This window comes from Electrophorus electricus, chromosome 4 (genome assembly GCF_013358815.1).
Source record: "Electrophorus electricus isolate fEleEle1 chromosome 4, fEleEle1.pri, whole genome shotgun sequence".
Classification (NCBI taxonomy): Eukaryota; Metazoa; Chordata; class Actinopteri; order Gymnotiformes; family Gymnotidae; genus Electrophorus; species Electrophorus electricus.
Window position 1 is genome coordinate 774,446 of NC_049538.1, and position 15,222 is coordinate 789,667.

At 36.8% G+C, this 15,222-nt stretch overlaps 1 protein-coding gene across 1 annotated transcript in view; it reads left to right on the forward strand.

Moving 5' to 3' along the window:
* LOC113587477 (GTPase IMAP family member 8-like) overlaps positions 1-11,523 on the forward strand; it is a 36,896-nt gene extending 25,373 nt beyond the window's left edge. Inside the window, exons 6-9 of the mRNA XM_035525047.1 lie at positions 3-236; positions 1,289-2,248; positions 9,804-10,394; positions 10,784-11,523. Of these exons, the coding sequence (XP_035380940.1) occupies positions 3-236; positions 1,289-2,248; positions 9,804-10,394; positions 10,784-11,523 (2,525 nt within the window). The remainder of the gene's footprint in view (positions 1-2; positions 237-1,288; positions 2,249-9,803; positions 10,395-10,783) is intronic.
* The last annotated feature ends 3,699 nt before the right edge of the window (positions 11,524-15,222 follow it).

The following is a 15,222-nucleotide window of genomic DNA, read 5'->3' on the forward strand; positions in this document are numbered from 1 at the left end:
AGATATTGAGAAGTTACCACATTGGTTCCTCCAGAATATGTGGATTCTCTTCACTGGAGGAGATGTGCTGCAGAGAGAGAATATCACTATAGAAGATGTTATAGAAAAGAATGAGGAACTGAAGAAAATCATAGATAAATTACAGAACAGATACCACATCTTCAATAACAAGAACCAACATCCTGATCAAGTGAAACATCTTATTGACAAAATCAGAAAGGTTCCACTTGAAATGTGTAAGTACATTTACCATATAGTATTATATGTTCTAGGATAGAAAGATTAATAATTATAGGGCCAGAGAGAAGGAGGCATTATGGCACTTGATGGGAGCTCAAGAAAATGATTTTCTGTAGCACTGAGTGTGCTGAGTGTGCAATGAGCCAGTTCTAAAGGTGCTCTAGGATATAACATATGTAGAACTGTTCTAATGTAGAACTGTTAGAAAGAACTGAAATTTATGACATTGATCTATTGATCAATATTGATCTATATTGATCAGTTTTGTTGCTATCTTCTTCTCCATCGCATCTTCTAGTGAGGGAAATCCGCTTATAGTGTAGTGTGTGTGTGTGTGTATGTGTGTGCATGCATGTGTGCATGTGTGCATACATTTGTGTGTGCATGTGAATGGGTATGCATGTGTGTGTGTGTGTATGTGCAAATGTGTGTGAAAATGTGAGTGTGAATGTGTGTGTCATGCCGTACATGTGTTATGTAGCCCAGTCCAGACGTAGTCCAGTTCTGTCCACCACCAGATTTCGCCAGTGCTCCGCGGTTTAGTTCAGTTTGTTCCTGACCTGGTCTTTCCTCTCACAGGAATAGACTCTGCTTGCTGCTCCACCTGATTATGGACCATAATGCATTCTGCTTTTTTTTTTAGTATCTAAGGTCCTTCAGGTGTTTTATGCTCTGTGGTGTGTTATTCTGGGAGCACCATGCTATCGTTGTGGGAACTGTATTATCTAAACAAAACACACTATAATCCATAATACAGAGTTGCTGTGTGCTCTTCATATCTCAGTGAACTCTCTGTATAACTCTGACCTCAATATGCTCTCCATATGACTGACAGATCTCATCTCCCTCCAAGCTACTCCACAGAGCCTCCTCAGCATCCTTGTTTATGTTCCCCAGTAAATAATTTCTTAAACACTTGATACAAAGCAAAAGCTGATTGTTACATACATGTGAATAAAAATGCCTTGTTTTATAAGTGTACTTTGTGTTTTTATAATACATTATATTTTTTTCTAAAATTTCCTTTCTCAATATCTATGTACTTTAGGTCCACAGATTCAAAGATTTCATCGAACAAAACCCTCTGAACCTGAAAAGAATCCCAGTGAAAGAAGAATTGTGCTACTGGGAAAGACTGGAGTGGGGAAGAGTGCTACAGGAAATACCATCCTGGGAGAAAACAGATTCAGATCTCAGCTTCGCTTCTCCTCTGTAACAGAACAGTCTGAAATGCACCAGGCAGACATTGTAGAAAAGATGTTGGTCGTGGTCGACACTCCAGGATTATTTGACACAAAGCTGTCTGCTGAGGATCTGGCTGTAGAGATAGGGAGAAGTATATACATGTCCAGTCCAGGACCACATGCTTTCCTTTATGTTCACCAAATTAATGTCAGATTCACAGAACAGGAGGAAGAGGTTGTTGATATATTAGAGATGATGTTTGGGGAAGAGTTGAGGAAGTACATGATCATTCTGTTCACACATGGTGACAGTCTAAAACAAGAGGATGTAAACACACTGATTAAGGAGAACAGTGCACTCAGTAAGCTAGTTGAGAAGTGTAGAGGGTATCATATCTTTAACAACGAGGACCACAGTAACAGAGAGCAGGTCACTGAGCTACTGGAGAAGATAGACAGAATGGTGGAGCAAAACGGAGGAAGCTGCTACTCCAATCAGATGTATGAGGATGCAGCAAGATTCAGGTGGGAGGATGAGGAGAGGAGACAGAGAGAGGAAATGGAGAAAAAACATAGAGAGGAAAAGCAAAGGCAAAAAGATGTAGAAACATTTAGGAAAGAGACAGAGAAAAGATTCATGGAAGAAGCAAAAAGAAAGACGGAAGCACTACACATTAAACAGGAACAGGAGAGTAAAATTGAAGCCAAAGAGAGAAAAGGTCACTGGGGGACTTTTAAAATGAGTATAAAAAGGAAACAGAAAAAGGAGAAAAAAAAAGATGAAGTGGCAGAAACTGATAGTAGGGAAGACATGAAGAAGGAAAGTAATCAAATAATGAGTATACAGACAAGAGCATCCAAAAAATCCCTCCCAAAAGGTAAAATGCTGATGACTAATGTAAATCAGACAAGAAGCCAAAATGTAAACTCAGCAGCTACTGATCCTGGATTTGATAAATTTTTGAAAACACATCACAACCACTTGGCTGCTGCAGGGCAACTGGGAGCTAGATCTGTTGCAATTGGAACTTTATCTGGACTTGCATTAGGAGCTTCTTTTGGGGCTTTAGTGGGACTGATAGGTGGTCCTGTTGGAGCTTTAATTGGACTGGCATTGGGAGGAGTAATAGGGGGAGCTTTAGGAGCAGCAGGGGGTGCTGTAGCAGCTTCAATGCACTCTAAAAAATAGGGTTAACCTTGTGTCCACATGACATGTCTGGTCAGATGGAGAAGTGTCTGAGAAGTTTCTGCATTGACTTGGACTATGGCTCCTCCTCTTCATCCATGGGCCTAATTTCTTTTAATGTTTCTTTATTTCTCTGTTGGGCTCCTCATTTGTTTCTTGGGATCCAAAAAAATAAATAAAGAAAGAAAGAAAATATTAATTAAAAAGAAACAGAAAAATTTGAATAGTATACAAAGCAAATTAGCTGTACACACTAAGACTAACAAGCTTCAAAATGTTTATATGAAAATTGTTGAGATCTAAATATCAGCATTACAAATGACCATTCTGAAAGAGCATTCACTTTTCTCATATCTATGCTAAGATTTTTTTTTATAGATCAATATCCTTGAGATTTTCAGGTTAAACACTTGTCTGATGTCACATGATAAGTTAAACAAACAGATAAGATAAACAAATTATATAAAGCATCTTTTCTTTTTGTGTATCTTTATTTCTGTTCTGTAAATCATTAAATTCTAGATCATTTTATCAAAACACACAAGGAATGTCATTAAATCATAATGGTATATTTTGTCCTACTCTTTTTTTGTGGTGAAAAAAGGTATAAGGCAAGATTATACATTATATAAATAATATAAGTGATTGGTGGGCATGGTTTGTGCAGGCTCTGATTGGTGGGTATGGTCTGTGCGGGCTGTGATTGGTGGATGTGGTCTATGAGGTCTGGCTTGGTACAGGCAGGGCATGACAATTTATATAATGTTGCTTATTCCATTACCGTGATTGCCATTCAGAAGTTCAAAAGTTGACATTTCCTCTTTTACTTTTTTTTCCTTTCTTTTTTTATTTTGGACCATTTTTATCCTGGGCCCATTTGATTAATGATAATGTCTAACTGGGTTTTAGTTTCATTGATTATTCTACAGACTGTCCACTATGGGGTTTGATTGGTCTGGTGATCTCAAGAAAGAAAAACTAAACAACAGTTGATGAACAGTCCATAACTGGGTGTGTGGGATGTGGGATGATACTGTCCACAGGCATCATCACACAGGGCTGTTGTGCATAATCCCATTTTAAAATGTCATTTGTCATAACTGTATGTTACACATTAACCAGAATGCAACTGTGGCCTCCAGATGCTGTTTCATGCTTCTAAAATATAGCATATAGGGTAAACTCTGAGTAAGAATAGGAAAGAAAAAAGACAAAATTCTGAACCTTAGGATCCTACAGAAATATCTCTCTCTCTCTCTCTCTCTCTCTCTCTCTCTCTCTCTCTCTCTCTCTCTCATCTCTTACCTTAAAAGAGAATAATATATGTCTATCAGTGCAATCCATTCTAGAGGCAGCTCCCTAATGAGTCTTTGCCTCTGAAGTCACCTCTCCAGTTAGGCCACATTTTAACCCAAAAGGGACCTTTCCATGCATCACATCCGGACACTACTCACATCATAACATGCTACACAAAGGAGAAGGGTTTACTTGCATCACTTAAGTTTAAACATAGGTACAAAACACTACCCAACAGTGAATTAGATACATTAACCTCACTAACACATTGTTTATCCTAAAGTAAGCATAATTAGCATTAGATTTATGTAACACAAATCTCCCTGTCTAAATTTAACAATTTATGGAAATTATTTAAATATGATAAATTAATGTAAAGGTTCATCAAACCCAAAGCATAAATGGGTAAAAGATGAAAAATAACAAAACTTTACTCTGTTAGTGATCTTAGGAATCCTAGGTTTTCGAAGTAAACATATTTCAATAAGTATCTGTTCAAAGTGATGGACCACTGGGTTATGAACTCCACCCAAAAAACAAGTATTGGAATAACATCTGAACATAAAGAACTATGATCACGTTAACCCTGTGATGAAACAGAGCCCATGACAATTTCCCTGAAGCAAAACAATCTTGCATATTCTGTCATTATGGTGATATATATTCCAGGGACACAAAATAATTTATCAGAAAGTATGAGAAATTTATGAGAAAGTCATTAAGCCAATAATTTGCATCATATGCACAGCCATGTTAAACAACCAATGAACATTAAGACTGATGTCTCAGCCCTCGAGGACCAGCCATTGTTAATCCCACCCCCTCTCTAAGGGAAACAGTTTCAGCAGCACACTTAGTGTTACACAGCAATCACTGAGTGAACAGAGAATCCAGCATCCACTGATCTCAGATCAGGTAAGACATTTATCCAACAGAATGAAAAACTGATTTAGTTCTACACTCACAGGTCCCTTTTTTGAAAAATACCAACCTTCTAATTACACTCTCTGGCTGTTTTATTAAGTAATCTACCATAGGGGTGCATTTTATAAGTTTAAATGTTACATACTGCAGCTTATCTGTTGACATGCACAATATTGCAAAATTCCCTCAGTTTTGGGCCACAGGGGCACGTTTGGCCAGAAACCCAAATTTATATTTCCTCTGATCAACTGGTGAAGGGCTAGAGAATGGTTAAGACAAAGTGCTCATAGTAACAGATGTCCTAAAGTCTCTGTGTACATGTACCATGCGTTTCCTATATACAACTCTTTCTGGTAAAGTATTTGCTGAGTGAATTTTATGGTAAAACATTTATTTACTGTTGCTGTACAACACTGATTTTTTTCTGTACTTCTTTACCTCCATGTATTTTTACCTATTAAATCTGAGAGGCAGAGTATGGTATGATCAGAATGTCAGGTATGAACATGTGACTTTCTCTAAGTCACCTGGGTAATGGGTGAAGCCTGGTTCTTTCAACACTTACATATGGATCTGGTTACGACAGTCAGTAAGTCTCCACCCAGTCAGTAACTCTCCAAGTCAAACTGATATGTATAGAAACCCTATAAACTTCATACAGGATTATTAGCAATTGTGTTGCTACTTGGCAACTCATTAATGTTGTAATCTTAATTCAGAAATGATTAATAAATTATTAGGTCCAACTTGAAAGGCATTAGGTTTAAAGTACCGAGCTTGAATGAGTCATGAGTATTTGGAATCTTAGACACTGTAACCCTAGTTACAGTGGAGTAAGAGCTAAAAGTTGTGACAGATATCTGAAAAAAAGACTAACTAACCAATTAACCAAACTGGATGGAATAGCAATACATGAAATCCTACTATGAAACTTAATATGTCTTGGAATAATAAATAATACACACACACACACACACACACACACACACATATAGTGATGTCTGCCCATGACCCAGAGAGAGAGAGAGAGGCACAGGGAGGGTATAACTAGGGTTTTCAGGGTGATGTGCACCCCCCCACAGCTGTGATTAGTTTAATGTGTTAAAAATGTGCTGTTTTATTAGAGGATTTTGCATGTTTATTTAGTCTAGAAAGCCTCTTTTAGGTAACACTATAGTGTGTCACTCTCTTCATGGTGTGTTTTACTTTTAGTTATCCTTCGGTAAGGTGGTCTCAAACCCAGCTCAGCTGGGTGATGATACCAACAGCTTACTGGATGAGCAACCATGCTCTAACAACAGTGGGTCCATGTGCCGAACAGTTAGAGCTTGGGTCAGGTAAAACAAAAGGAAAAACTATACACCATGCAGACTGTGGAAAAAAGGGAGAACAAAGGACACCAGGGGAAGAAATGGCAACCCTGATGCACTGGAGAAAACTCAAACTAAAACTTCCCAAAGAAAACCAGAAAACGGGGAGAAACTTGAATGGCTAAGGGAAGCTTCCAGAGAGAGACAGACTCGAGAGGGAAAACTGGAGAAAGGAGGGGACGTCTGAAAACACAGACACCCTCGCAGTCCAGAAGTGAGGTGTAGCACAAGAGCTCACAGACCTCAATACCTTAAGTTACCAGATAGGTGCTTGGCTCAAAACTTTGGCAAAGACCCAGCACTGAATGACTGGTTCACTGGGCTTATATAAGGTCTAGCCCAGCTGTTGGGTGTTAAGCCTGATTAGTGGTGTGGTTGACTCAAGGCCTGCCTCTGGTGGCTGGAGGGGGCCTCGGCCTGGTGCCAATGCTTACACCTTCCCCCGGTCTACCCTGTAAAGCTAGATCCTGTTCTGCCTGTTCCGGTGTGAGCCTGTTAATAAACCTGTGTTCATGAGCAGAAATGTCGACTTTTGTCTTTTTTCATAAAGATGCTAGAACACATTATGTAACACTGGCCAACAGTGATTTAACCTCCAAAAAAAAAAAAAAACTATTTTTGCACACTGAATCCAAATATGTTTTCAGAATTTTTCTTTAACCTTGAGTTATTTTTTACAGTATACTCACATGTCATTATGTATATGTATGTATAGTATGGAAAAGCAGTAGCAGGGAAAGTGGTGCCCCTGTATGTTGGCTGACTACTGCTGGGCATGAAATCATACACCTGTACATTTTAGAATCACACTGGTACACAATTTATGTGTAATATCATTAATATATTAATATATGAATATAATTAATATAAAATGTACACACCTAAAAACCATACCTGATTCTAAAAGAAAAAATATATTTTTAAAAAATGTAAAAGCAGATTTGAATTCAACAGTAGACATCACAAAATGTCCACCTGTTTTAGTTTGGGAAGAAAAAAAACCTCCCCCACTGTGAGAGTGTAACCTGAGAGACCACTGATTATCAAAACCACACGTTTATTTAGAAATGTTGGAGCATTTCTGAGCGTTATGTTTATCTTATAGAGTGCCTTACAGCAGGGAATGTAACAGGTTTGTGAGAGAAAGCTCTAGTCCACCATCTAGTGGCTAAAACCTGTATGACAATTATTGGCAAACTTACAAAATTAGATCTCCACTGAAATTTTTACTTTTGTTTTTTTTTTTTTCAACAAAAGGTAAGAAGGAAACCCTTAAATAAAAAAATAAATAAAAAACAAGCAAGCAAACAAACAAAGAAATAAATGCAGAGAAGGACACAGTAGGGGAGATGTCTGTTATCTTATCACAGTGTTATCACAGAAAAAAACAATTTTAGAGCTTCTGTAGGGTGCTAATACAAATATGTGGCAGGCCGTGCAGGTCCTGACAGGCAGTATTTTCTCTATATTTGGCAGGCCTTACAAGTCACAAGAGGTTCTTTTCTCTACATGGGGAAGGCCGTACAAGTCTTCTTAATGATATTAAGTCTCCAAAGGCTGATTGTACAGGGTGAAGTCATAATGATAAATTAAGATTAGGGATACAATATAACCATGTTTATATAAGATGGATCAGTATGTCTCCAGTTAGCCAGACTGAAATCTGATATTTCTTTCATGCCTAAAATGTAAATATATTTAACTACTTTCCTGTGAGGTTCCTTTATAGTTTATACTCTGTTCTTTATGTTCTTAAAGGGTGAAGAAGACAACAGCATTGCTGTTCCTACTCTAGGACAGATCCAGGACATCGACATCATGTGAGCTGATGTACTAGTAGTGGAATATACTGGTAGTGTAATGTACTGGTATGGTAATAAACTGGTAGCATCTGGGTTGTGTTAATTAGAGCTTTGAGAGGGGATTAGAGAGACATTTATTTACAACATCTGTTGATATAACTCCTTTACTTCTTGGCTCATTCTTTGCGAATATTTATGTTGTTAATAAATATTTAATTTGTATATCTATAATCTAATTCTATATTCTTTGAGATATTCCATGTAAGAAATACAGCATCTCCAAAAAGCCTGAAATGAGTCTTATTACTGACTAGCAAATTTGTTGGCAGCTCAGGAGATTATTTTACTTAGAATTACCATATCAAAAGCATAACATAACTAAGTTTGACTTGTTGATTTTAAGAGAGTATACATTTCCAAAGCATGCTGGTCCTATCATAATTAAAAGGGAAAGATTATAGTTTTAGTAAATGGTTTACCTCTACTGGTATTCTTGAAAAAGCGTCTTTTACACGCTGTTATGAGAATGTTAAAGGCCTGTCCTCATTTACACTATCAAAATGTACTAATATCAAAACCCACTTAATTTATTTACACTCATACTGATATCAGAAACTCACTTCATTCATTTACATTCACTTACTAATATCAGAAACACTTCATTTACTCTTAATGATACTGCTGCACCTATTTTATCGCAAAAAGTACAGAATTGGTATTAATATTAATAAACCACAGCACAGAAAACAGCATGTCATGTGACACCATTAGTGAACATTTTGGTGTAGGATACTCACAGGCATGCACATTAACATTTTAAATGTCCTTATTAGTCAGTTATTAATTTAAGAGTAATGAATGTGAATGACTCAGTAGCTACAGCTACCTTATAGGAAAGACATGTAGTTACAAGACCGACTAATGCGAGTCTGGGCATCTCAACAGGTCTGAGACTTTAATAGTGAACAGAGAGAACTGAAGACTGCAAGAGTAAAAGTATTTTTTCACAAACAAGTGGTTTTCCATGAGAACAAGATGGTTTTCTTCTAGCGAGTGTTTTTGTTTGTTTTCAAATTTGAAGTTTGACTTTACTCCCTACTTAGGTGATTATCTGAAGTTCATGCTGAATGTATAGGCCCACACACATCTAGAAACTAACAAGCCACATCCATCAATATCAGCAGGTGGAGGCAGGGTCATGGACTTATAGACTCTTCTGATATATCATTGCACAGCAGATGTGTTACTTCAACCACCTTAAAATGTTGGTGTTCAAGCTATATATACAGTTAGCAAAGTTTGAATGATTTAAAAATGCATGCCAATTGAATTCAGCTGTACAGCATTAAAGGCCTGTAAAGCAAGCATTTGAATGTGATGTTCTGCTTTAGAATTTGATGAGCTTTAAAATGTGACCTTTTTCGACTGTAATTACACTTTACCCAATGCTTACCAGCCAGATTTTAATTAGTAGTCATAGGTAGTCCAATCATAGGATGTGATTTTAAAATGAGAGATATGCTAATGTGAGGACTGGTTACTTGGAATAATTCAAATTATAAGATGAACATGGTTTATTTAACCATTTTTAATTACTGTTTAATTTTTTGGTCATTTCATAATAAAGAAGACATAGCATCACTTCAGAAGTTGTTGAATGCAAAAATGAAGAGGACAAATTTAAAAACATCCATTCCTATTCTTTATTCTTTCAAGAAAATAGGTAAGAGTAAACAATATACATCTTCAGAAATAGAAATAAAATGCCTGAGCTTTAAAAATCTGTGTTTTCATATTGTAGAACAGCACCTCTCTGTTGTGGTATTTGGAAAGATCTCTGCAGTCCACTTTGGATATGAGAACCTTCTACTTGGACAAGAAAAATCGAGTTGGGACAGCTGTGATTCTTCTCTGAATGTCCTTAGCCAAAGAAACATATTGGGCCGTAATGTTTCAGTAATGAACATGCTCAAACTGGAAGAGGCCAAACTTGGTCTGAACTCTATGAATCAGGTCTCTGGACAGTTTTTCAGCAAAAATGCCATTGATTCTTTTATCTTTGTGCTCCAGTTGGGTCAGGTAACAGACGCTGATGAGGTAGAGCTAGACTGGCTGCAGAATAGGTTTAATGAAATTGTGTTACCTCGTGTACTGCTTCTCTTTACTTATGAGAGAGAAGAGGACTCTGACAGCATCAAAAATGACCTGAAGAAAAATCCCATTCTCAAACAGCTGATGAAGAAGTGTGGAAACAGATATCACACCTGCAGCAAGAGCATGAACAACCAGTCAGAGATGAGAACACTACTGAAGAAGATTGATGATTTGGTTTTTGAGAACAATCAACACAGTTACATTGCTGAGGTGTCCCACACCACGGAAAAACTGAGAGGTGAGAGTAAGAGAAAAAAGTTGATTTTAATAACCCCCTCCATATTCTACCCTGTTCTCTCCATACTGACTCACAGAGCAGGTCCTTAACTTTTGCCTTCAAAATGAATCACAGTGCAGGTCCTCACCTGTCCTCTCCACATCACCCTTTAGTTCTCCCTCAGAAACCTTTTTCAATCAGAGCAAAGAATTGAAAAAAGTAGCAGTGCGGTATGCTTAAAACAGGCATATTACAAAATACAAAGGTGAATATTTCAGGAATAAAATGTGTAAAAAGCTAATAATGGTATGAAATATCTCCAGTTTAATCATAAAATGCTGATATAACAAAAATGTTAAGATTTCTTGAAAAATTATATCACAATATATTTTTGCTCTTTCAAAATCTAGCTGCAAGGATTAAAAGACTTTCTCTGAGAAAACTCTCTGCACATGAAAATAATCCCAGCAAGAGAAGAATTGTGCTGCTGGGGAAGACTGGAGTGGGGAAGAGTGCAACAGGAAACACCATCCTGGGAGAGAACAGATTCAGATCTGAGCTTCACTTCAGCTCTGTAACATCACAATCAGAAATGCATCAGGTAGTGGTTTCAGGGAGAAAGGTGTCTGTGGTGGATACGCCAGGACTTTTTGACACACAGATCTCTCCTGAAGATCTTAAAGTAGAGATAGGAAGGAGTATCTACATGTCCAGTCCAGGACCACATGCTTTCCTTTATGTTCACCAAATTAATGTCAGATTCACAGAACAGGAGGAAGAGGTTGTTGATATATTAGAGATGATGTTTGGGGAAGAGTTGAAGAAGTACATGATCATTCTGTTCACACATGGAGACAGTCTAAAACAAGAGGATGTAAACACACTTATTAAAGAGAACAGTGCTCTCAGTAAGTTGGTTGAGAAGTGTAGAGGGTATCACATCTTTAACAATGAAGACCACAGTAACAGAATACAGGTGACTGAACTTCTGGAGAAGATAGACAAGATGGTGAAGCAGAACAGAAAATGCTGCTACACCAATCAGATGTTTAAGAATGCAGCAAGACACCAACAAAACGTGAATGAGAGAAAGCAGAGGGAGGACGAGAAGGGAAAAATGAGAGGAACAACAAAGACAAGAAGATATTGAAAAAAATTCAGAGACAGAGGTGAGCATGCAGAATGAAGTGGAAGCCCAGATTTAGGCACTACAGAGAGAATAGAAAAAGGAGAGAAGAAAGATAGAGGAAGAACAGAGAGTTAGCACCAACAGGGCAAAGGATGGAAAGGCTGGAAGCAAGTTGTTGAAAAGAAAAAAGTTTAAAAGACATGTGAGAAAACAGATCAAGAAGAAAAGTAAGCAAAAATGGAGAGAAATATGAAACAAGGAAGTTAGTCCAGAAAAAATATGTCAAATACAAAGAAAGAGTTTGTGAATAAAAATAGTCGTTTTGGTTTTTTTTGTTGTTGTTTTTTCCAGATAGCTACCAACATGTTTTACACATCAATGACATTTCAACAACCGAGAAGCAGTCATTCATGCAAGGTCCAAAACATATGACCTCCATATTAGAAGTTCTTGCACAACGTCCTGAATCTTGAACAAGGGGTGTTTGTGGCGTAAAATGACTGTGTAGAATGTGTAGAAAACACCACAATGTTTGACAGTATTTTCTGTAAATGACTGTTAAATTATGGTAAAGTGCCACATGTAATAATACATTAAAATAACATCCAAATATAAGTATTCTCTAAATATGCATTTACTTCTAGTTGAATTCTAGTTGATGTTTACTCTATATGAATATTTCATAACAAATGGTCCTTAACATTAACATAATATTAAAATTAAGAGCATTTTCCTTCATTCTTAAGCAGTTATTATTTCAGAGATACAAGAATATGTAATATATGCTAAATATATTACCCCAATTAAGTGAAAAAATTCACTTACATATTAGATAAGGTTTGAAAATACACCTGTGCCAGTGAGATGTTCCTTATTACATGTATCATATAAATAGGGAAATTTTATTTACTTAAAACAATGGGTTGAGATTAATTTCATATCCGAAAATGTGGAGTGTTAGATTTTAGATATCAGCTAATCATTTTACATTCCTGCAAAATGTTGATTCGACTTCAGAGGAGGAAAAAGAGGTAAACATTTCTTTCAAATATAGGGTATTTTGAAATAATAATAAAAAAATAATATAGTGTAAGGAAAATTATATATGCTATTACATCTCTATGAGTAAATTGTCATAAAAATATGAAGTGTTTATGTAAGATACAAATGAAAGAACAACTTATGTGGACATCCTTCATATAAAGGGTTACTATAAACTTTGTTAATTATCTTTTCTGCCAAAATCAGTAATTAAATACATTAGTGATGTTAGACTGCTATTATTTTGCACATAACCATCATTACTTAATGGATATATTATAAACTGCCAAATAATTACAAGCTGTAAGGTGGGAGGGGTGGTGAGTGAGGGTGAACACACATGCGAAATGTCGGCGCCTTGGATGTTATGATGCACGGAACTATCTAAGGATGCCATAACATAAGGGATATAATAATGAAATGTGTTTATTAACAGACACAGACTAACAATACCGACTAGAACAAAGACTAAACAGACAAACATAAGAGGAGCTAGACAAATAAAGCAACAAAACAGCAAGGATAATTAAAGAGAGAGCATGGGGAGAAAACATATATGAACGTGGGGTGAGGAATGGGAAGCGGGATTAAACAGGAGATAACAAAACACAATTGAGAGGAAGAAAATGAGATCTAACTAAACACGGAGGACCTAAGACAAACATGATCTTTAACAAAAACACATGCAGGCAAAGAGCTAGGACGAATGGGATCTTACCAGAAACACAAACGAAAGACAGAAACAAACGAGAAATAACTAGAAACACACTCTTACTTAAATGAAGTGAGACAAAGAGCAACGAGAACTAACCAGCAACCATGAAAGACATTCTATCACAAAGACAATGACCGACAAACAAGATACATAGGGATGGGGTTTTTATAACACTACAATCAGGGGCAAACTAGAAATAGCTGGCGTTAAAGGAGAGGAGACAAGGAACCATGGAGACAAATGAAAACCCGGAAGTGATTTGGTTTCCATGACAATGGGGAATGCTCAGGTCTGCGGACATGACGCAAGCATACACTGGCAGGAACTTTAACAGAGTCTGTTAGTATAATATAAAATAATTATCAATAAATTCAAGGTAACAAAGAATAATTCACTTTTTGTCCATATTGAAGTTCACACATTCCTGCAGGAATCCACCACATTTACATGGAAATGTTTTAATGGTTTAATTTGTATGGAACTTTTAATCGGTAAATTGTCATCTCCTAAGGCCCTTGTCACTCATTATGACAACATTATCTCAGCTGCCCTAAACCAGTATGGCCCAAGAAATGAAGTCTTATGTATTTGTCTACCGGAAACACAAACGCTGGTTTTGTGCGAGGAACATTAGTGATGGTCAGGTATCTATAGCTAAAAGCTACATTTTTTAATTATTGGAAAACTGAAGCCTGATTTATACAATATGTTAAGGTTTTGGCTGTTAAAATTATTTTAGCTTGAGACAAGTGTGCATATGTCATTTAGAATCTAGGCTTGTTTAAAATAATTTTGTTTAGTGAATAGGGTGTAACAGAGGTTTAAGAATGTGTGGTGCACAAAATTTGGTGCTACACCATTGTGGAGCTGAACCCAAGAGCAAAGTGAGGTTTGAGATAAGCAGGGTTAGAACTCGAGAGGAAAAACCAGCAAAGAGGAGAAACAAAGCCTTAACGCACACTGGGCTTTAAACTGGTCATGAGAGTAGGAAGACAAGCATGCTGTTGAAAGAGCTTTAAACCCACAAGGCAGAAGCCATGAGTGGGGCTAGCCAAGACTCGTGAGAATGCAGTAAAGGCTAAAGAGAACAATAAACAATTTTTGTTTGTTTGTTTTAAGCAGACCTCTTGGTCTATATGTAAACTGACCTCTCAGTAGAATTGAGAACGAATTAAAACAAAAATTGATAAAAGATTAACAGTTTATAGACTTTAGTGAGAGACATCATTACATGGCAGAATGATTTCAAGACTGAGGCTTTGCCACTATTTACTAGGTGGCAGCTCTCTGTCTCCCTCCGGTGGCAACATCTGGCAGCAAATCTACACAATGCAAACACGCAATATTTTTATTTGTTTTCCATCTACTGTGATGCACAGAAGTGGACAAAGTGAGAGGCAGGAAAAAGAGATTAGAAACGCACAAAGAGTTTTCGCTAATCTAAGAATACATATATATATATATATATATATATATATATATATATATATATATAAACTGGGAAAACAAACCGCAAACCAAACTGCAGGAAACATAAATGGAGAGTGGACAGGACACAAGATCAAGCAAAACCAGGAAACAGACATAAGAAATAAATCAATACATTTGACAGAAGGAAACAGGGTGTGACAACAACAAGCAAAAAAAGTCTAGAAGTCTAGAAACAAGGGGTATTTGGGTATTTATACACAGACTGATGAACACTACCTCTACACAGGTGGAATCACTAATAAACACAGCAAGGCACATGACAAAAATGAAAGTGGAACCAAGATAAAACCAAAAAAAGACAGCACAAGGCAAAGCATCGCCATGGCTACTGCAACACCTGAGGAGGGGCAAATACATAAAGTTAGCATTGTATTAACTTATGTAGGCACTTCGGTTTTTAATGATTCTCATAAGTTGCCAAAATGTGTTTTGAGCAATATTTCTGAACTGTTTGACATGTAGGAGTTTTATGA